The sequence below is a fragment of the Ctenopharyngodon idella genome, chromosome 21 (assembly GCF_019924925.1).
Source record: "Ctenopharyngodon idella isolate HZGC_01 chromosome 21, HZGC01, whole genome shotgun sequence".
NCBI lineage: Eukaryota > Metazoa > Chordata > Actinopteri > Cypriniformes > Xenocyprididae > Ctenopharyngodon > Ctenopharyngodon idella.
The window spans coordinates 20,436,473-20,459,598 of NC_067240.1; the positions used below are offsets into that span (position 1 = coordinate 20,436,473).

Here is a 23,126-nt window from a genome sequence, read left to right on the forward strand (position 1 = left end):
GTTAACGTGAATAGATGCATTAATATATGTGCGAGTTAACGTCGACAAAGAATAACTAATGCATTAACTAATGTTAACTAATTGCGCTGTTCACAGGAACAGATACATTAATATATGCGTGAGTTAACGTTAACAAAGAATAACTAATGCATTAACTAATGTTAACTAATTGCGCTGTTCACAGGAACAGATGCATATGCGTGAGTTAACGTTAACAAAGATTAACTAATGCTGAACAGAGGTGTTGTTCATGGTTAGTTAATGTTAACTAATGCATTATCTAATGTTAACTAATACAACCTTATTGTAAGTGTTACCAAAATAGTTAACAGACAACTACTAAATGTTTTATAACTACCTGAATAATCATAACACACTGAATAACTATTACTATATGTCTAAATAATAAGATGCATAAATGTACATTTAAATTGTTTATTAATCATTTACTTACACTTTATAAATGATCTTATGAACCACTGACAGCTCCTAAATAACTGGTTTGTAAATAATGTAATATATAATTTAGAAATGATAAATTGATCATTAATAAAGTATGAAAATACAATTATTAAACACATTATAGATATGCTTATGAATCAAGAACAAAGCATTTATAGGTGTACTTATAAACTGCTTACTAATATCTATTAATGTTTTAAAAATAATGAATTAACTATTTACTAATACTTAACTAATGCTTCATAGCTTGAGTTATTCTAGAGTGTTACCGAAATCTGTCCTTCATTATCACGCTTTTGTCCTTCAGCACAACAAATGTTTCATGTTATACCATAGTGTCACCCATTATGCTGAATGACAGTGGTTTTGTTATTCCACGTTTTCAGTAGTTTACAACAGGGGTTCCCAACACTGCATGTTTTCTTTGTCTCCTTAATCAATCACACCAGATTCAGATCATCAGCTCATTAGTAGAGACTCCAAGACCTGAAATGGGTGTGTCAGTCAAAGGAGAGATACAAAATATGCAGTGTTGGGGAGGAACGTAGTTGGGAACCACTGGTTTACAACATTTAAATCATGCAATTCATATTTACTTGCTGTATGAAACATGAATATTATCATATGAAACTGTTTTATGGCATTTTAAGGTATTTCAAGGCACATTATCTTTATACTGTAGATGCCATTGTCTAATAAGGAGCGGGCTGCATGGCACAGGAAAAAAAATAAATAAAAATAAATCAACACCAGCTGCTAGGGAAGAAAGACTAGCCAGAAGACAGGCAAGGTATTGTTTTCATGGTTTCATGGTATAAATATATAGGAAATAAAACAGGACTCTGAACCGGTTCAAGGAACGAAAACGAAAACCGGAAACGAACAAAATTTTGACCGGAATTTTGAAACCAGCGAAAATTGCAGGATATGTAGAACATGAGTTCACACAACGTCACATCACGCACATGCAGCGCTTCTGTGAACAGAGAAAACAGAATAAAACAAAAGGCCTACATAACACATATACAATAAAAGGGAATATTTAGGCCTATAGACTACGCGATATTTCACTATTAGGTCTACAGATTAACAAAACGAAAGTGGTTCATTGTGACGCACTCCAAAGATCTAGGAAAGGAAATAGACATTCTGCTTGTTTTCGTTATTTAGCCTAAGTGTCTTTTGTAAATGTATGAATTATGTCTTACTTTTACCTGTATGACCATAAATTACGGAGTACAGTTTACGGTCTTAGATAGAAAAAAATTCCAGTGGTCGCGCCGGCGCCTCACGCGCGCGCACACAAATTCTTGCATTGCTTACTTGATATCGCAGCCTGTTAAATAATTAAAATAAAATACAATCAACCAAACATATAAAACGTTACACTGCTCAGTTCAATTCTGTAATACAATCTGCTGTTTACCACCCATGACCACCGCCTCACTGTGCTGTTATGTGAAGGATGATGTCGATAATGCGAGTGAAGTACAAAGCTTACGTAATAAATAATAGTTTAGCATTCGTCTCGAAAATGGAAACAGTGCCGAATGAGAAAGGTAGGCTTCAGATTCACTTTAAATTAATTCGTTTAGCATCTTCTTTAGGTGATTGGTTTGTAATGATCTAAGCTAATTACATGACTGGTCTTTGACCTGAGCATCTTTAGTCTGCATTTTCTGTCATTTCATGTTGACATAAAATATTTCTATAACAAGTGCATAATCTAATTCTGTTTGTTACAGGAGCTGAGTGCCTAAGGCAGGGGTGGATTTCTGGTGGCGGTCCTTCACGAGTGCTGTGTTGTGTGGTGCTGCGTGTGTACGTGTGCGTGAGTGTGTTTATGCACAGGTGTACGGGAATGGTGATTTGCTGTGGAGGCCTTGTTGTGCCCTTTATTCCCTGTTGTCATGCCTTGGCTCCTGCACCCTGAAACCTAGATGTCCCTGATTACTCAGGTCGCTCTGGTTAAACTGTTTAAACAAATTTTTTTTACATTTCAAATTTTTCATTCTTTAATTTTTTTTTGGTTTAGTGATTGCTCTTCCTGTGTCTGTGCTTTTTGTAAAATCTTTTATCTTTAATAAAATTTATATTTCATTTTTTATATCTACATCTCCTGCTGATTCACTGTGAGCTAACCTGTGTTGCCTTAAAAAGGAAACTTATTTACTGTCGTCCCTGGCAAGATTCCAGGGTGACGTAGTCGCTAGTTGTCAATCTTCAATCCCTCCGTGTTCCGCCACAACAGCAAGACGGGAAAACGCAAAGGTGAAGGAAAAAAAAAAATCATGGCGATGAACTTTTCCCATTCATCCATTAGGGAGGTCTGGTCTTCTGTAATGCGTGTGCATAGGCAGGTAAACAGATGAAGACAGAGACAAATAAAGTTCCAATATAAGGTTTACTATAATCCAAACAGGTACAGGTACAAGCACACTTAACTGAAACGAGACCGGACAAAGACACACCAACAGAACTGAACTTATACACATAGATGATTAACTAAAATGACAAACAGCTGTGATAATTAGTGCAGTGTCCATGGTGACTGATTGTGGTAGGAAAACAGAACAAAGGAGCACATGTGACTAATGAAAACAAACAAACTGAAAGTCCATGTGGTGCGAACGTGACAGTAACTCTCATTAACTCTCATTTAACTAATTTATACTGGATACTTTTTTTTTTTTATTTATTAATGCCTCTTCTCTAATACATAATCCAAGCTTACATTAGCTGCTACTTATGTGATAACATCTGTATGTGAATTACAGTATTTTTTATTTTTTTTCTGTTGAAATATATTTACCATAAATGCTAACTGTGGAGTAGAGTTATTTTATGGACATGAATAAATAAATGAAATCACTTTGTATTGACTTTATTTCTAAAAAAATTAAAGATGCGTTGTCTAATTTCCTTGGTTTGTAAACCATATATTATAGGATTCAAGACTGGTGGAATAACATGGAACATTGTAATAGATGTTTTCCTAGTTTCAGCATATACAGGGAAACGATGGAGAAAAATCCCGACAGATCCAGAGACCAGCATGATTATATAAACAGTCAAGTGAGTGCTGCAGGTTTTAATGGCTTTACTGTTGGTTGCTTTGTTTTTGCTTTTAAAGCAGATCATCGCTATTTTGAGGTATGTTAATGCAACACTACCTATTGAGGAGGCAAATAAAACTACAGTAAAAGTTAATCCATATACATTATTAATCACTGTATTTTCACAAGACAGTTTATATATTGAAGCATTATCACAAAAGGGGTTTTGAATCACAGATCTGCAGTGAGAGAGACGCACACTGAGGCCGATCAGAATTCCCACCAGCACTACTGCAGCACCCCAGGCTCCTGCTGACAGTTTAACCACCATATTATTGCTCATTATAGTTGGGTATCGCAGTGGATTGCATATGGCAACATACCTGTCAAAGGCCATGATTATTATCACAGTGTGAGATGCTGTACCATTCAAATGTACAAAATAAGCTTGAATAACACATTCCACATATGTGATGTAGTGCTCAGAAGGGTTTGTTAAAAAATCCTTCAACAAACGTGGCACAAGAGCAGTTGTCCCCAATACATCATTCAGTGTCAAGTTGCAGAAAAGAACATACATAGGCTGGTGTAAACTTTTTTCTGCTGAGATCTGAATCATCATCCCAATGTTAGATACTATTATAAATATGTAAACAATCAAAAGAAGGATAAATGCTGGAAAGCTTGACTGAGGTGTTAGTTGCAGTTCCTCCACCAGTAGCACACTGTATCTGAATGTCAGGTTGTCCATCTGTGGTCTAAACAAAACATGCAGATAAAATATATAATAAGATGTAACTATTATATCTAACAGATATAATACAAAATATTACACCTTACAAGAGCATAATCAGCTTGTCTCTGAATAATGATTAGTTTGCTTGGTCATTTTAAATGTGTGTCAAGTTTTATGTTGCCATCCCAAGAGGGCAAACAATCTTTGCTGTGATTGGTGGATTGCTGGTCCAGATAGTTTTCTGAAGATTACGTAGGGAAAGGCAGGCTGGATGACCACTTTTCCCATGGGAGATATTAGTTGCTCTCTTGTCCAATACATTGACTATGCATTGTGGCTAACTGATTCTCCCCTAACTACCGCGGAGGTTCATTTAATTTTATGCAAAGCAACATACAGGAACATGGTGTGAGTCACCTAAAGAATGTCACATTGGTCTTTTTGCGTGATGGAATTGCCTGATGCCTTGCATAAAATGAATGCTTTTATTCATAAAGATACTAAATCTAAATACTTTGGATGTTAAATGTGTCCTCGGAACAGTTCCCCCGCCGAACATGATTCCAGCTCCGGCAAGAGAACCAGCACAGTTATGGTAAACGGGATAATAGAGACTGGTCTATATTACCTGAATTATGTTCAATTTTCACTTGTTTACATGTTTGTTAAATGAGTTCAAATGTAGGCAATATATTGTATAGCCTACATATTAAAAATTGTATAAACAGCATTTTACAAAAGTTCAGAGAATTTAAACACTGATTAATCTATGAAGTTAAAAAAAGCTAGTATTATAAAAATGAATTAATACAAATCAACCCATTATGCTGGGTTAAATAAACAACTCAATTTGCTGGGTAAAATTACCCCAACATGTGCTCTGTCCTATACTTACCCAGCACAACCCAAATTGGGTTATTTTTAACCCAGTATTTTTCACTAAATGACAGGATTCAAAATACTTGATATGAATGAAATGAAACAGCAGGGAAGCCAGTTTCCTGTAATCTGAATAGGCAGGAAAGTGGTGTAGTGCTATAGCAATTATCCCATTGATGAGCAAATTATATAGAGCCAGGTGAGTGCTACTGCAGGTTTTCAGTGCATGGCTGTTCGAAGTTTTACTCTTGGTTATTAAGCAAACAGTGGTTATTTAAGTTATTAGTAGTCACATCCTCAAAAGATTAAGGCCTATCAAGATGCTGATAAAAAGTATTGCTATGACTTCCAGTTATGGCGAGATGCTAAGAGGTTGCAACTTTTTAGCTCTGCTGCTAGTATGTAATTAATCCTACAATACCAACCAGAATTGTATTTAAAGTGAAACAACACGAAAATAAGAGTACGGGGCGAAAATAACAACCAGGATATCATGAAAGAATCAAAGGGAATGTTCTTTACAACAACGAATAAGTCAGTTTTCATCCAGACCTCTCTGCTGGTATACACAAGATGCAGCGTGACTATGATGACCAAGCGTGCCATACGAGTCCTGAAAAGTGAAGCCAAAGCATCTCGATCACCCCCAGGTGGCTGGAAGCAGTATAGGTCATAAACCCCACCCTCTCCATGAAATGTTATGGGACGCGAGACAAACTAAACAATCAAATTACACTTTAAACAGTTTTTTTCAAAGACAGTTTTTGTCATTTTAGGCAGTTTTTATCACGCTGGTGTTAGTTTAAGTGTTCATTCTTTAAAGTCCCCTTGTGGGGAAAACGTCTCGGTAACGTATGTAACCCTCGTTTCCTGAAGGAGGGAATGGAGACGTACGTCAGTAGTGACCGACGAATTGGGATATCGCTAGAGAGCCCTATCAGCTTCGAGTGAACTACAACAGGCCAATGGAGTTGGCGTGCGATATTTGCATAATGCGCACCGCCCCCGCCAGGTGGTATAAATAGGGGAGCAGATGCAATCGCACTCTGTTTTTCGCTGAGGAGACAATCTAGTCCGTACTACAGTGAGGGTACAGCAACTGTGGCGACGGGACGTACGTCTCCGTTACCTCCTTCAGGGAACGAGGGTTACATACGTAACCGAGACATTCCCTTTCAGTCGGTCACGTTCGACGTACGTCAGTAGTGACCGATGAATTGGGATCCCAAATAAAGCGCCACAGTATGAACCCCTTCCAGTGCCCAGCGCAAGCTCTAGCCACCCGGCGCACCAGTGGGACGGGGAGGGGGCGAGCTTACGCCGAGAGAGTCTACTGCTGTTCCGACATACCCACTAAGTAAACTAGACTACACTGGGGAAGCAAACCCGTAGGGGACGCTGCGGAGACCACTACCCACACGTAGGGGAGGAATTTACGTGGAGAGTACACATATGGACTGGCCGTGGGCAGTACGCATATGGAGTCCCTGGGATGGCTCCACTTGGGTAGGGGGAGACTCATCTGACAGGTGACAGCAGAGCTGGCTCTGCTAGGGAAAGACACGGGCTCGCCGTAGGGAGTTGACCGTGGACAAATACACACATGGGACCACTCACGTGGAGGGGTCACGACATGTGGAACCCAGCCAAACGTCAACGTCGGTGACGGAGGTTTGGCCTGGCATCAGACACTCCGCAATGTCCGAGCCGAAGGGGAGGCGGAGGAACTCGACAGGGTTCGCCAAGCGGGGAACTCGACTGGAGTAAAAAGGATGCACGTATCCGGCCCAGGGGGCGGGAGTGGCATTGCAAGCCGACACTAGAACGGGCTCTTCACGTCTACCGGCTGGTGGAAGCGAGTACACGGGAAGATACTGGTTCTACACGAAGGTTATAGAATCTAACAAACGTGTTAGGTGTCGCCCAGCCCGCAGCTCTACAGATATCTGTCAGCGAGGCGCCGTGCGCCAGCGCCCAGGAAGAGGCCACTCCTCTGGTGGAGTGGGCTCTCAACTTGAGCGGGCAAGGCACGCCCTGGGACTCATACGCCAGGGCGATGGCATCCACTGTCCAGTGGGCCATCCTCTGCTTGGAGACAGCCTTTCCCTTCTGCTGGCCTCCGTAACAGACAAAGAGCTGATCTGAGGTCCTGAAGCTTCGCGTTCTGTCCACGTACAGGCGCAGAGCGCGGACGGGACAGAGCAAAGCTAGGGCTGGGTCTGCCTCCTCCGAAGGCAGCGCTTGCAGGTTCACTACCTGATCTCGAAAGGGAGTGGTAGGAACCTTGGGCACATATCCAGGCCGGGGTCTCAGGATAACGTGAGAGTCACCGGGCCCGAATTCCAGGCACGATTCATCAACCGAAAATGCGTGCAGGTCCCCTACCCTCTTGAGCGAGGCTAATGCAACCAGGAGGACGGTCTTTAGGGACAGTACTTTTAACTCGACTGATTGCAAAGGCTCGAAGGGACGACCCCGGAGAGATGTAAGAACCAGGGTCAGATCCCAAGAGGGTACAGAGGGGGGCCGGGGAGAATTCAGTCTCCTCGCCCCCCTCAAGAATCTGACGATCAGATCGTGCTTCCCTAGCGATTTACCATCAACTGCATAGTGATGTGCGGCGATAGCGGCAACATACACCTTGAGGGTGGAGGGAGACAGCCTTCGCTCCAGGCCCTCTTGCAGAAAGGAAAGCACGGTTCTGACCGAACATGATCGGGGGTCCTCTCGCTCTGGTTGAGAGGAACACCATTCGACGAATAGGTTCCACTTCAGCGCATAGAGGTTCCTCGTAGAAGGAGCTCTAGCGGAAGTGATAGTGTCTGCGACCGCTTGCGGGAGATCACTCAGAACCTCCGCGTCCCGTCCAGGGACCACACATGGAGTTTCCACAGGTCGGGACGCGGGTGCCAGAGGGTGCCCCGTCTCTGAGTCAGGAGGTCCTTCCTCAGAGGAATGGGCCAGGGAGGTGCTGTCGCGAGGAGCGTGAGGTCCGAGAACCAGGTCCGAGTGGGCCAGTATGGAGCCACTAACAAGACCTGCTCCTCGTCCTCCCTGACTTTGCACAGGAGCTGTGCGAGAAGGCTCACTGGGGGAAACGCATATTTGCGTAGGCCCCGGGGCCAGCTGATTGCCAGGGCATCCGTGCCGAGGGTGCCGCCGGTCAGGGAATAGAACAACTGGCAGTGGGCAGTCTCCGGGGAGGCGAACAGATCTATCTGTGCCTCGCCAAAGCGCTGCCAGATCAGCTGGACCACCTGGGGATGGAGTCTCCATTCGCCCGGAAGCGGAGGCTGCCGTGAGAGCTCGTCGGCTGCACGGTTGAGCACGCCTGGGACGTGAATGGCACGAAGCGACCTCAGATGCTTCTGACTCCATAGCAAGAGATGGCGGGCGAGTTGCGACATACGGCGGGAGCGTAGACCACCCTGATGGTTGATGTATGCAACGGCCGCAGTGCTGTCCGAGCGGACCAGTACGTGCTTGTCTGTCAACAGCTCCTGGAAGCGGCCCAGTGCAAGACGTACTGCTAGCAACTCGAGGCAATTGATATGCCAATGCAGTTGGGGCCCCGTCCACAGACCCGACGCTGCATGCCCATTGTACGTGGCCCCCCACCCCGTGGCAGAGGCATCTGTGTGGACCACAGCATGCCTGGACACTTGTTCGAGGGGAACTTCAGCCCGCAGGAACGAAGGGTCCGACCACTTGGTGAGGGTGCGACGGCAGTTCGGTGTCACGGGGACACGGAACGTACCGCGCTGCCACGCCCATCTCGGGACCCGGCCGCGGAGCCAGTGTTGAAGCAGCCTCATATGAAGCAATCCGAGCGGCGTGACTGCGGCTGCGGATGCCATATGCCCCAGGAGCCTCTGAAAGAGTTTCAGTGGGGCCGCTGTCCTGCGCAGGTCAACACTGACTGGACGCGCTTCTCGGTGAGGCGCGCAGTCCGGGCGACCGAATCCAGTTCCATACCGAGATAAGAGATCCTCTGCCCGGGGGAGAGTTTGCTCTTGTCCCAGTTGACCCGAAGACCCAACCGACTGAGGTGAGCTAACACCATGTCCCTGTGTTCGCACAACTGCTCCCGCGAGCTGGCCAGAATGAGCCAGTCGTCGAGGTAGTTGAGGATGCGAACGCCCTGTTCCTTGAGCGGAACAATGGCCGCCTCCACAACCTTCGTGAAGACGCGGGGCGACAGGGCCAGCCCGAAGGGTAGGACTTTGTACTGATATGCCCGACCCTCGAACGCAAACCGTAGGAAGGGTCTGTGACGAGTCAGAATCGAGACATGAAAGTACGCGTCCTTCAGGTCGATCGCTGCAAACCAATCCTGGGGACGGACGCATTCGAAAATGCGCTTCTGCATAAGCATCTTGAACGGCAGCCTGTGAAGGGACCGGTTCAGGACACGCAGATCCAGGATTGGCCGTAGCCCACCGCCCTTCTTTGGTACAATGAAGTAGGGGCTGTAGAACCCTGACTTCATATCGGCTGGAGGGACCGGCTCGATTGCATCCTTCGCCAGAAGGACAGCAATCTCCCCCCGGAGAACAGGTGCATTGTCCAGGGACACCTGAGTGTAATGGACACCCCTGAAGACCGGAGAACGCCGGGCGAACTGAATCGCATAGCCGAGTCTGATAGTGCGAATGAGCCAGCGGGACGGGCTGGGGAGCGCTATCCAGGCTTCCAGACACCGAGCCAGCGGGACCAAAGGCACCACAGACGCACCGGGGGTGGGGCAGCGAAGCAGAGTGCTGGAACCCAACTCGGACGGCACAGCGGCCCGAAGTGGGGTCAGACTCTGCGAGGTGACAGTGTGAATAGGAGACGGCTGGGGGGCGGCCTCGACCATCACACTAGGAACTGCTGGCGAAGTGAGAGTGGGCTGCGAGTGGCAAGGCGGAGCCTCGCGCGCTGACAGCCGCAGTCTCTTGTGACCTGGAGGATTGGGAAACTGCTCTTTTTGTGATGAAGTGGGTACCGCTGGACTCAATTTCACAAATTCCCCCCGGCCCTCCTCCGGGGGTGAGAGAGACGATGGAGCCCTCTCCCGAAGAGCAGGAACCTTCCCCTCCAGGTCGCCCGTCTCAGGGTCGTGTCTTCCTCGACCTCTTGCCACCTGGCTTGGCCTGAGCGGGCTGGGCACCGCGTCCGCGACCGGCACCCTGCTGTTTGGCTGGTGTTGGCTGCTGCTTCGCCAACTTAGCAGAGGCGGAGGACGACGCAGGCGGGCGCCCTCGGCGATGAGCGGGCTGAGGCTGTGCGGCCGGCGGCGGGGTGGAGGCAGCAGCGGACCGCCGGGGCAGGACGTGTTTGATAGCCTCAGCCTGCTTCTGGGCGGCAGAGAACTGCTGGGCGAAGCTCTCTACCGCGTCGCCGAAAAGGCCGACCTGTGATATGGGGGAGTCCAGGAACCGATATTTGTCGGTATCCCTCATATCAGCAAGGGTCAGCCAGAGGTGGCGTTGCTGGGCCACAAGCGTGGCCATCGCCTGACCAACAGAACGTGCCGTCACCTTAGTCGCCCGGAGGGCGAGGTCCGTGGCGGCACGCAGCTCCCCAAGCAGCTGCTGGTCAAGACCTCCCTGGGGCATTTCCATCAACGCTTTTGCCTGATGAACTTGCAAAAGGGCCATGGCATGCAAGGCGGAGGCAGCCTGTCCGCAGGCTCTGTAAGCTTTCTCTGTCAAGCCTGACGAGAATTTACAGGCCCGGGATGGGAGACGCGGCTCACCGCGCCAGCCAGAGGCCGTTGGACACAGCTGCATCGCAACAGAACCCTCGACTGGGGGAATCCGCGTATATATCCCCTAGCCTCCCCGCCATCCAGGTTGGTGAAGGCGGACGAGGGACCAGGTCTCACACGAACGCTATAGGGCGTCCGCCAGGACCTGGTCACCTCATCATGCACCTCCGGGAAGAATGGCATCGGGGCGGGGCGCTGGGGACCAGCGCGGGCCGCCCCGAGGTACCAATCAATCATCGAGCCGAGAAGGTTCGGGACACAGTGGAGGGTTCCAGACGAGCCCGACCTTCTCGGCAGCCCGGGAAAGCATAGCCGTCAACTCAGGATCGGGCTCGGACAACGCTACGGTCCCGGAGGGAGGTAACGCAGCCGAGTCCTCATCTCCCGAGGACTCTTGCTCACCTTCCGATGCCGCGATCGACATGCAGTCATCCGCCGGTGCTCCGAAAGAAACGGCTGGTCGCTCCGTAGAGGGACCAGCACGCTCAGTCGGCAACACCACCGGTTGCAGTGAGGTAGAGGGGACAGGGGCCCGCAGAGCGGCGCTCGGCGCGGAAGCCCTGACCGTGATCCTCAGATCACCCTGCCTAAACGCCGGCGCACCGTCATCCCGGCCGAAGCCAAAGAAAACGGCGGCACGGGGCATAGGGGAGGGGACCCCCGCTCCCTGAGAACCAAGGAACGAGAGTCTCGATCTCAACACTGCAATAGTCATGTTCCCACAGTGAGAACATGAACTATCCACAAAAGCTGCTTCAGCGTGCTGAACACCCAGGCACGTGATGCAGCGATTGTGGCCGTCAGCGGGGACCAAAGAACGACCGCATCCAGTAACGCACAGACGAAATGACATCTTGAAAAAGACGCAGGGTTCGTCTGTGAAGCTCTTTTAGGAGGGGAAAATTCAGCTCTCTTGTGCTGAGCAAACAGGGAGTGTCACGATGTGTTCGGTTACACCACTCCCCGAACACAACGGAGGAACCGGCCCAAATCGCAACAGACACAATGCTGGGAATTGGAAATGTGTGCTGTCAAAACAGCAGTTGAGAGCTTTAAGCTCAGGCTCCTTGGGAAGCTCGCGACCTCGCTGAAGTGCTGTCACACCAACACAAGAAGAAGTAATTTTCCTTTTTTTTCTCCCTAGCTTGAAGAATTCACTGAAGTCTGAAAGCTGGAACACACTAGATGGCTCCGAAGCGAAAGACAGAGTGCGATTGCATCTGCTCCCCTATTTATACCACCTGGCGGGGGCGGTGCGCATTATGCAAATATCGCACGCCAACTCCATTGGCCTGTTGTAGTTCACTCGAAGCTGATAGGGCTCTCTAGCGATATCCCAATTCGTCGGTCACTACTGACGTACGTCGAACGTGACCGACTGAAAGGGAACCAAGTTTTTAATGTTATTCATATATCTGTTTTTTTTTAATATGCTTTAAGACAAACCATGTGCAAATTCATAAGTCAACACCATTGCTGAGTATTTTCTCTTCAAAACTGCAGTGATCTAAAAGATTGCTTAATTGTGGATTTTTTTTTTTTTTTAATGGTTTGAAATCGCTGATGTTTCTGACATCACAAACTACCTTGTAACCAATCACGTCAATGTGCCAGTGGGGTTTAGCATATCATTTAGCATATCATTACGCTGACCGCGCAAGGGAGTCTCAAAAGAAAGTTATCCTAGTATATTTTTCTGTTGATATGAAAAATCAGGTAGATTTAGCAATATGATGATGTATATTACGATGTTATGATAAACTATATGCCTTTCTCCACTGAAGTTTAAGGATCAGAAGGCTGTCTGACTCGTGAATGTGAACATGGTTTGTGTAACATTATCAACACATTATTAGCTGTTTGATAACAGTCAAGCAAAACGGCAATCATATTAATTACCGTTATGAGTCCGATGTTGTAAAAAGCGATACCATTGTGCAGCGTTTACCTCAGTTAGTTGACCAAGTGGATCTTGTCTGAGCTAGTGTGAGTAAGTGGAGGCGGGACTAATTAGCATATCCATAGATCTGTGTATATTAAATGAGGGAAAGGTGTAGAGTTACATTCAAGGTATTTTAAGGCAAGATGAGTTTTAAGGGATAAAATTATTGACTACAGGGGGACTTTAAATAAGTTTGGTTTTAGTTATTTGATGCTATTAAAACAGGGGTGGGACGTTATGACTGACAGCTGAGATTAACAGCTTCTCTGAGTGAAGTAGTCACTGAGGTGCCTACTGACTTTTTTCTGGATCTTCGTGAGGAGACTGGAGCTTTAACTTTAATTCCTACATTTCCATAACTGTTTATTTCACACCTACATAATGAGCTGTTCTGAGTGTGGGCAGGACCTTGATATCGCGGCTCACTACTGCGTAGACTCGGACTCCAAGTTCACTATGCGCAGATTTGAGACTCAAGATGTCAACGCCATATTGGCACACTGGCGGCTTCAGTTACTACAATAGAAGAGAGTGAAGGTGCGTCATTCATCTTTTTTTAATGTCTATGCTGATGACGTGCAAAAAAAATTGTGAGACAAGGGGATTCATAAGCACAGAATCATCTTTCCAGCATGGCTCCTGCTTGACATGCGAAGAGATCCTACACTTTCCAAACTCTGGCTGAAGTAGACAAATTTGTCCAGTCTCTTTGAAGGATCAAGGCATACTTACAGATGGATGAGGCTATTCCATCAGCAAAATGTAATGGCAATATTGGTTATTAATCCAATTTATATAATCTTCACACAAGAGATGTGACAATTCTTTTTGCTTACCCTTTTCCGTTAAATATGACTATGTCTCATTTTCTTTTACATTCCCGTTGCCAAATAAGTGTTTATTTCCATGATTATAAATGGACGTAGGGTGCAAGGGGGAAAACACGGCCATGATTCACATTCAAATGCTGGCCAGTTTGAATGACACACATAAATCCCTTATGTGTGTCATTCAAACTGTTGTAACGAGTTCAACCCATCACACACTTTACATGGCCAATAGTTGTATTATTTGATTTCTTTGATATTTTATCCACCCTTCAGCGCAGGCCCCAGGTATGTCATTATTTGTTATGTGCCTAAACTTTGCAATACAAATAACCCTTTAATGGTTATGTTTACAAATGTTCCATAGTTCACTACAAAAAAATGAAAGCTTATTGGTTGGTTAAGATTCGGTAATAGCAGAGAGCACTAAAGAGAAGGAAATAATTAAAAGCGAGAGACAGACGGCTCTTTGTAATGTGTGGACCCATCTCGGTCATTTTTTTTCGTTTGCCATATTGCATATGGGTGTGTTTCCATCAATATATTTTATTTTATTAAAACAAATCTTAAGAATATATATTACAGTGCATCCGGAAAGTATTCACAGTGCTTCACTTTTTCTACATTTTGTTATGTTACAGCCTTATTCCAAAATGGATTAAATTAATTATTTTCCTCAAAATTCTACAAACAATACCCCACAATGACAATGTTAAAGAAGTTTGTTTGAAATCTTTGCAAATTTATTAAAAAAAAAAAAAAAAATGCAGGAAGTATGGCGTGGGGACACAGCATCTCGTTCACTTCTCATGGAACCATGGTTACATGTGTAACCTGAGATGTTCCCTTTTGAGGGAACTCGCGCTGCGTCGTCATAACGACACTTTGGGGAACGATATACCCACATCGCCATGCTGACAGAATGCCTTTCCTGGTGTGAAGCAATTAAGGCACAGCTCAGGACATGAGCACCTGAGATCCTGGCGTGGCCATCAGGTCCAGGCTAGAGAAACTGATGAAGGTGTTTGGAGGGGACCATCCTGCAGCATCACAAATGTCTTGGAGGGAAGCCCCTGACAACAGAGCTGTAGAAGAGTCCATACTTTGTGTGGAATGTGCTTTGAGGGGCAGAGGTGAAGGCAGATTGTGCACCTCATATGCCACAGAAATAGCCTCGACAATCCACCTGCTTATAGTAGGTTTGGTAGCTTGGCAGCCCTTATTAGGGTGCCCAAAGAATACCAGCAGTTCATTGGATTTCTCCACTGAGAGGTTTTTCTCATGTATACCTCAAGGGCCCTGACAGGGCAGAGTAGCTATAGCTTCTCACGTTCAGCCGACACCTGAGGAGGATGAAAGGCCTGAAGGACTATTGACCGGGCCACATAAGTGGGTAATTTAAGCACATAACTGGGTCGTGGGTGCAAAATAGCTTTGACGCCTCCCGGAGCAAACTCCAGACAGGAGGGAGGGAGAGTTCCCAACTCTCTTGAGGGACATAATCACTAGTAGAGACGCCATCTTTAGAGCAATACATTTGTCAGATGCCATGTCCAACAGCTCGAAGAGTGCCAGGGATAACCCTTCCAAAACTACCGTCAGGTCCCGGTTGGAATCCTGACTTGAGCCGTAGGCCTCATCCTCACAGTTCCATGGAGGAAACGAGTTACACAAAGGTGTCTCCCCAGAGATGCACCATCTAAAGGTGTGTGGAAGGCAGATATGACCACCATGTACACATTCAGTGTGGATGGTGAAAGACCAGCAGAAAAGCGGTCTTGGAGGAACTCCAGCACTGAAGCCTCTGGGCAGTTGACTGGGCCTTCCATGACTGCACCCCACCCTGTGCAGGACGCATCTGTTGACATGATGTTTCAATGTGAAGATGCTCCTAACACTGGACCTTGGGACAGGAACCAAGGTTTTTTTCTTGCATGATCAAGGAAAGAAGGCATCTGTGCGTAAACTTGATCGTGTGAAGGGTCACCGTGATTTTGCCAAGTAACAACATTCCAATCAACCAATCAGATTTGAGGGACTTTACCATTTTTGTCAAGTTTAGGCTTGCAACCAGGGTTAGGTGCTTCTACATCAATGTTATTCACCTATCTTTCCCTTCTGATTTTAGGGATAAATTATGGGTAGGGATAGGTTTAGGGGTAGGAATAAGGTTAAGACTAAATTTTCAGACTTGAATGTTGTTCCAGGATCAACAAAATATGTTGATCCAGGAACATGACTTACTTTGGCAAAATCACGGTGACCCATGTGAAGTGGGTTGCCCCTTTGGGGAAAACCTCCTTGGTTCTAAGCCATCACTGCAAGGGTCTCAGTGATGTGGTGGCCTAGTTCGATTCTGGTCACTGCCAGAATCAATTCGATACGTACAGGAGACAACTGTGCCCGCAGTGTAATCGGATTGCATAGGACCCCCAGATAAATCGTGCTTTCAAGCATCTTATATGGTTGAGCATGACCACTCTGTGCCCTGCCACCATCTAGGGCAGTGTTACTCATTGCACGCCTCACCAAACTTTAATTTGTGGCTCGCATGGCAAATAATACTGCAGTTTCATTTTTCACCACAGATTTACGTTGGACATTTGTGGGGCACTGTAGAGCTAGGGAGGGCTACACACACCCTCCGAGAGACCGGCTGCCTGCTCTGTATCATGAATACATGCCTGCCGAATCCACGCGCTGCATTTTAACATATCCTGCTCACTTTACGGCTTAAAATAGTCTAGAAAATATGAAAAAATGTCAACCATGAACACTATAAAGAGGAAACAGAAAAAAAAGGGTTGCAAACAACAAGCTTCAAATACAACATGAAGAAATTCAAGGAAATGCATGCTTCCCCTCATCCCAGCATTAAGGTAATCCTGCTTTTTTCTCATTAAAGGGGACCTATTATGCAAAATTCACTTTTGCATGGTGTTTGGATATAAATGTGTGTTGGCAGTGTGTGTTCGTGATCCAGCTTACAGTCTCCAGAGTGATACTGGATACAGCAGTAATAAAGGTGAGAGCACTTTATCACAGTTCATCAGAGTTGATTTACGGATATAAAGTTTACCAGTTTATTAAGCACCACCCGAAAAGGCATAAAGTCTTTATATATTTGTTTACTGTTAGTTGTAACGAGTGTTTCTGTGTACTTCGCTTAGTATGTTGTTGATAATGCAAGGGAGAGAGAGAGTTTATGGATAACATTTTAAAGGGGTGGTTCACTGGGTTTTTTCTAGGCTTGATTGTGTTTATGGGACGCAGTTTAACATGTCTTAATGCTTTGTTTTTGAAAAAAACGCTGTATTTTTCATATATTTTACCTTTATTCTACACCTCTGTCTCCAATGTCATTTGTACGGACGGATTGACTTCCTGCTTCTATGATACCACTCCCTCCGAAATACGCAATGTGCTCAGATTGGTTAGATGGCCCAGTGTGTTGAGATTCGCTGAAGCGTCCGGAAACGCTGCGCCCCTTACCATTTATTACATGCGCTTCGGTAGAAATGTAAATAATAGCGTCTATATTGCCCTATCAAATTGAGCCTGAATCAGACCCAGATAGCAGTTCAAGCAGAACCTCTGCAATCACGGTTTTTAAAGGACGTTTATGAATGGTAAGTATTTTGTTTGTATTTGTGTCAAAGTGTTTAGATAAGCTGTCACTTGTAAATATTGTTTGTTAGCTTTCAATATACAGTTTTATCCTGATTAAAGGTTTACTGTAGCTGAACACATGACTGAGTAGTAGCATTTTTGTAAAGGTATCGTTTCATTTATAGCATGAACAACTGTTTGTCTATGAACATAAGAAGTTTGTTGGTGTTTGTTAGCATTTTTTGGAGAAGTATGCAATAGAATTTAGCTAACTGGCTAACGAAAAAAAAAAAAAAAAACTTGTTGGTCTTTGTTTACGTCCTTGATGCAACCAAAAATAACAACATAATACATTTAAAAGACATGTACAAACAATAAAACGTACTTACAGTTAGGGGCTTATAAACAGCAGCTTCTGCTTTTAAAGTGAGAACTGCTTCATCTTTCAGTAATAGCCTTTGTGCAAATCCAGCATTGAACTCGTGTAGATTCTGGAAGCTGTCTTCCGCGCCACATCCAGTGTAGACAATATCATTGATATAATGGGTTCTATTATCTTTTTTCGCGACGCGTCCGGTGTAGACAACTCTTCCGCTTCCATAATGCTGCGCGACATGGCCTTGCCCACTTTGTTGCGTGTTCCCGGGGGCAGTGTTTTTTGCAGGGTTTATGATGTCACCAAACCGGGAAGAAGCTCGTTGTAGTCCAAACCGGTTGTTTTTGTAGGCATTAAACTGCCATAACTTTAAAAGACAGTATCTCAGTTTGCATTGAACTTTCAGCGCTGTAACTTTGCAGATACTATTTATGCTCAAGCAGCAACATTATACACTAACTAAAGTTAAAAAAGTGAAATCGCAAAGAACCACCCCTTTAATGCACACTTGCACTGTTTTATTAAGCTCTTACAGTGATTTTCTAGAGTGATAACATCACGGGTTACATCTGTAACCCTGGTTACAGACTCGTTCCCTATTCAGGGAACCAGGATTACAGACGTAACCCGAGACGTTCCCTTTCATGGGAACTCAAGCTGCGTCGAGACACGGTGGGAACACCATACCAAGATCCAGAGCCAAGATCCAGGTTATAGAACCTGACGAAGGTGTGAGGTGAGGACCACCCTGCTGCATTGCAAATGTTCTGCAGGGAGACCCCAGAGATCAAAGCTTTAGAAGCAGCCACACTCCTAGTTGAATGAGCTTGGACAGCCAAAGGAAAAGGCTGTCCGGAGGACTCATAAGCAAGTGAGATGTCCTTGACCACCCACTTGCTCATTCTCTGCTTAGATGCAGGACACCCTCTCCTGAGTGACCTGAAACAGACAAACAGTTGATCAGTCTTACGCCACAGGGCAGCTCTGTGGACATAACCATCTAACGCCCAAACAGGGCAGAACAGATTGAGTTTTTCCTGATCTGGAATAGAAAAAGGTGGAGGGCAGAAAGCCTGCAACATAATAGGACCTGCAATATCAGCAAAAACCTTGGGCACGTAACCCGGTCTTGAGTGAAGAAAGGCTTTAACCATGCCTGGAGCAAATTCCAGACATAATGGAGCAACGTAAAGGGCCTGTAAGTCTCCAATTCTCTTAAGAGACGAAATGGCCAGAAGAAAGATGGTTTTTAGAGTGAGGAACTTTTCAGGAACCTCTTCCAAGGGTTCGAAGGGAGCCAGGGTCAGACCCTCTAGTACAATGGCTAGGTCCCAAGCCGGTGTTCTCATGCACTGAGCAGGCCTCAGCCTCAACGTGCTACGAAGAAATCGTGTAACCAACGGATTCCTCCCAACAGATGTACCATCAATGGGTAGATGATAAGCAGAAATAGCTGCAACATACACCTTTAGAGTTGAAGGGGATAATCCAGTGGAGAAGCATTCTTGCAAGAACTCAAGAATAGGACCCACAGTGCAAACAGCTGGGTCTAAATGTTGTTCTTCACACCAAGAAGAAAATAGCCTCCACTTAATGGCGTACAATCTCCTCATGGAAGAAGCTCTGGATTGGAGAATGGTCTCCACCAGCTCAGTGGAGAGACCAGAATCTATGAGCTGAGCCCCTTCAGGGGCCATGCCCACAGCTTCCACAACTCTGGGTGAGGGTGCAATATCATACCTCCTGCCTGTGACAGGAGGTCTTGTCTGACTGGAATCTCCATAGGGGGACCGTCTAGAAGGGACAACAGGTCTGAAAACCATATTCTGGTCGGCCAGAATGGGGCTATCAGCAACAGCTGAACCCCATCCCGGCGAACCCTCTCCAGAACTCCTGGGAGCAGAGCGATCACGGGAAATGCGTACAGACACTGCCTCGACCACGTCTGTACCATAGCATCCAGCCCCAGCGGAGCTGGATGAGTGAGGGAGAACCATAACTGACAGTGAGTCGTTTCCCGAGATGCAAACAGGTCTACTTCTGCACGACCAAAGTTTTTCCAAAGGAGCTCCACCACCTCGGGGTGGAATCTCCACTCCCCGGGCCTCGGCCCCTGCCTTGACAGGACGCCTGCTCCCTGATTCTGAGACCCAGGAATGTAAGCTGCCCTCAGAGAGAGCAGCTTCCCCTGGGCCCACAGGAGGATCTGATGGGCCAGCTTGCATAGATGACGTGACCTCAAAACCCCCTGATGGTTGATATAAGAGACCATCGACATGTTGTCTGTGCGGACCAACACGTGATGGCCCCTCAGGTCTGGGAGGAAGTGTATGAGAACTGGAAACACTGCTATCATTTCCAGCCGATTTATGTACCAGGAAAGTAGATGGTCCTGCCACAGACCCCGAGCTGAGCGACCACTCATGATTGCTCCCCAACCCGTGAGGGAAGCATCCGTCTTTAGCATTATGGGACGACAAGGAGCTCCCAACACAGGCCCTTAGGACAGGAACCAAGACTTTTTCCACATGACCAAGGCACGAAGGCATCGCCACGTGACCTTGTTCATGCGAAAAGGATTTCCCCACGGGAAGAACCCCTTGGTCCTGAGCCACCACTGTAAAGGTCTCATGTAGAGTAGGCCAAAAGGTATCATGTTGGACGCTGCTGCCATGAGACCTAACAGTCTCTGAAACTGTTTTACAGTGAGTGACTGGCCTAGTTTTACCGCATTCACAGCTGAGAGAACTGAAGCAATACAGGCAGGCGAAAGCTGAGCCCGCATGTTCTTCGAGTCCCACACCACGCCAAGAAAAGTGGTCGTCTGAGATGGAATGAGCACACTCTTTTTGCCGTTGAGCCTGAACCCCAAACTTCTCATATGGGCGAGAACTACATCTCGATGTTGAACCGCCATGCTCTCTGATTGATCTAGTATCAACCAATCCACGATATAATTTAGTACGTGAATGCCCTGGAGTCTCAGAGGAGCACTTTGTGAAGGTGCGGGGAGATAAACCTAGGCCGAACGGAAGAACCCGATATTGGTATGCTTTGCCCCTGAAAGCAAACCTCAGGAACTTCCTGTGTTGAGGATGGATATACACATCGAAGTACGCATCCTTGAGATTTATGTCCTTGAGATCGATCGTCACAAAACAATCCTCGGACTGCATTTGTGACACAATCTGTTTGAGTGTAAGCATCTTGAACTTCAATTTCTGCACTGTGCAATTCAGAACACGCAGATCTAACATGGGATGCAACCCTCCATCCTTTTTTGGAACAATGAATGTGGCGAGGGGGGTGTGGTTCAGCGAGGTCTGCAGCGGGAGAGAGAGTCGGGAGACGCACGGTGAGTGAGTGGGTTAAACGCAAATAACGAACACCTGTCTCTTGTTTCAGTAATTGGCATGGAGAGAGTATAAAACGCCAGGAGAAACTGGAGTATGGGAGAGAGAAGGACTGTTGACGGATGGACCTAGACGTGCCAAAGAAGTTGCTACTGAAGTGAAAGTTACTTTGTGACTGTGTTGTTTCTGCTGTGCTGTTTGCACAGCCTTTTGTTTTGAGAGTGAATTTTTCCAATAAAACCACCGTCAGCAGTCAAGCTGACCCTGTCCTCTTCCTTCCCTAAACAAGAACTTCAGCTACACTTGTGCCGAAACCCGGGAAGGAAGAAGGGAGCCGCCGCCATGCAAGCTTCCTCCGCCACGCCATTTGCGGACATCATCTGGTTCCTCACGGTCTTGCATCAAGATCAACATCAGGCCCTGCTGGACTTAAGAACCGATCAGGAGCGGCGATTCCAGGCCATCCTTCAAGCCCAGCAGGAGGACCGCGAGAGGTTCCGGAGCTGGATTGACCGGGAGGTTCGTACGGAAACCGTCGATCAGCACGCTGTGCCCACCCACCTGCCCTTAACTCCCTCGGGTCGGCGGTCACGCCGGCGATACCACCTCGGTTTTTTTCTTACCAGTGTGAAAGACACTCAAAATACTCCGTCAATGTTGCACATATAATTAAGAGTTATACACCATTAAAATTTGTAGAATATCTTCTTTTATTTGTGTACACTCAGAGTAAAAACAAAATGATGTGCTTTTTGCAAAATAAAGAAAACTAACATGATGCGTGATCTCTCGTCTCCCTCTGAACGAAGTTTAATCTGGTAGTTCTCAGAAAATGAACTGTAACTTAGTGAATACTAATAACACAAAAATGAGACTTATGTCTAAAAAAAACGTTGAAATGTCAGGTTTTAAATCGTGTAAGTCAAATCGAAAACAAATATTCTGTGTTTATGTAATCTGTATGAAAAGAGACACGTCAGACGCTCGTGATTCAGCTCATTATCCGCTAATGCGGCCACACCCACAGAGCCCGCGCTATTCAGACGCAAATTCTGAGGCAATACATGTATATATCATCTCAATCGTGCATTTATTGTCTTGAAAAGTGTTTATCTGGATGTTAAAGCCATGGTTAGCGATCTCTGGAAGACATGCTGTTAGTTCCTGAATGTCCTGTTCTTCTTTAGAGTAATTTGTGGACTAAAGGTATACAGAGCGCCCTCCGGCTGCAAGTATGAATTGAAAACACAGTTTCCAGCGCTCACAGTGATGACAATAAATATTGAATAAATATTACTCCTCTGTATAGAAAATTGACATAAACATATGAGAATCCATCAATATTCCTCCAAATGTGCATGCTTTTAAGCTAAGACTATATGAAATGCCATAGAGGTAACATGAATGTTCAGACGCTTTGCATCACAGAAATACATTATATTTTAAAGTATATAATAGAATACCATTACAAAAACTAAATCAATATATTGTTATAAATGAATGAGTATGCAGGATAATTTTTACATCATTTTGAAGCAAAAACTCTAGTCTACAACCTCCAATACCCAGAAGTCTTGTGAACACAGATTTAATATATATTTTTTGGCTTTATTTCAGTGACTTAAGTTTTTTGTTTTTTTTCAATAACCACGCATAAACGTTATTCCTTCAAAAACACAAACATGTACATACATGTTCCTCACATATTATGGTAGCCAAGTTTGTGCTGAATACAGTGTAATGACACTTTTTCCATTAATATGTTTATGAACAACTGAAAAAAAGCACAAATGTCAGGGCATGTCAAAACTTCTCCAGGGCCCTGAAAATCCTCAGACCCCAGAGGGTTAAACAAGATGGGACCACAGGATGATCCTGAAGTGTTCCTCGATCTGTTCGAGAAGTCCGCGGAAGTGTGCGGATGGTCCAGGGACCAATGGCCGATGCGCCTGATCCCGTTACTCTCCGGTGAATTGCAGGTGGCAGCCCAGCAGCTTCCGATACAGAACCTCCTGGTCTTCGACGACCTCAAGAGTGCCATCATCCAGCGGGTCAGCCGGAGCCCAGAGCAGTGCCACCGTCCCACGTCGCTGGACTCAGCCATCCACCTCGCGGAGGACCACATGGTGGCGTG

General features: G+C 45.9%; 2 protein-coding genes across 2 annotated transcripts in view; one reads left to right on the top strand and one right to left on the bottom strand.

The window, feature by feature from the left end:
- The window catches only part of slco2b1 (solute carrier organic anion transporter family, member 2B1), a 207,573-nt gene that overhangs the window by 132,274 nt on the left and 52,173 nt on the right, over nucleotides 1-23,126 (top strand). The gene's annotated exons all lie outside the window — the stretch shown is intronic.
- Nucleotides 2,828-4,269, bottom strand: LOC127503373 (olfactory receptor 52N2-like). The gene has a single exon (XM_051877066.1). The coding sequence runs from the start codon at nucleotides 4,267-4,269 to the stop codon at nucleotides 3,331-3,333; it is 939 nt and encodes a 312-aa protein (XP_051733026.1). The 3' UTR covers nucleotides 2,828-3,330.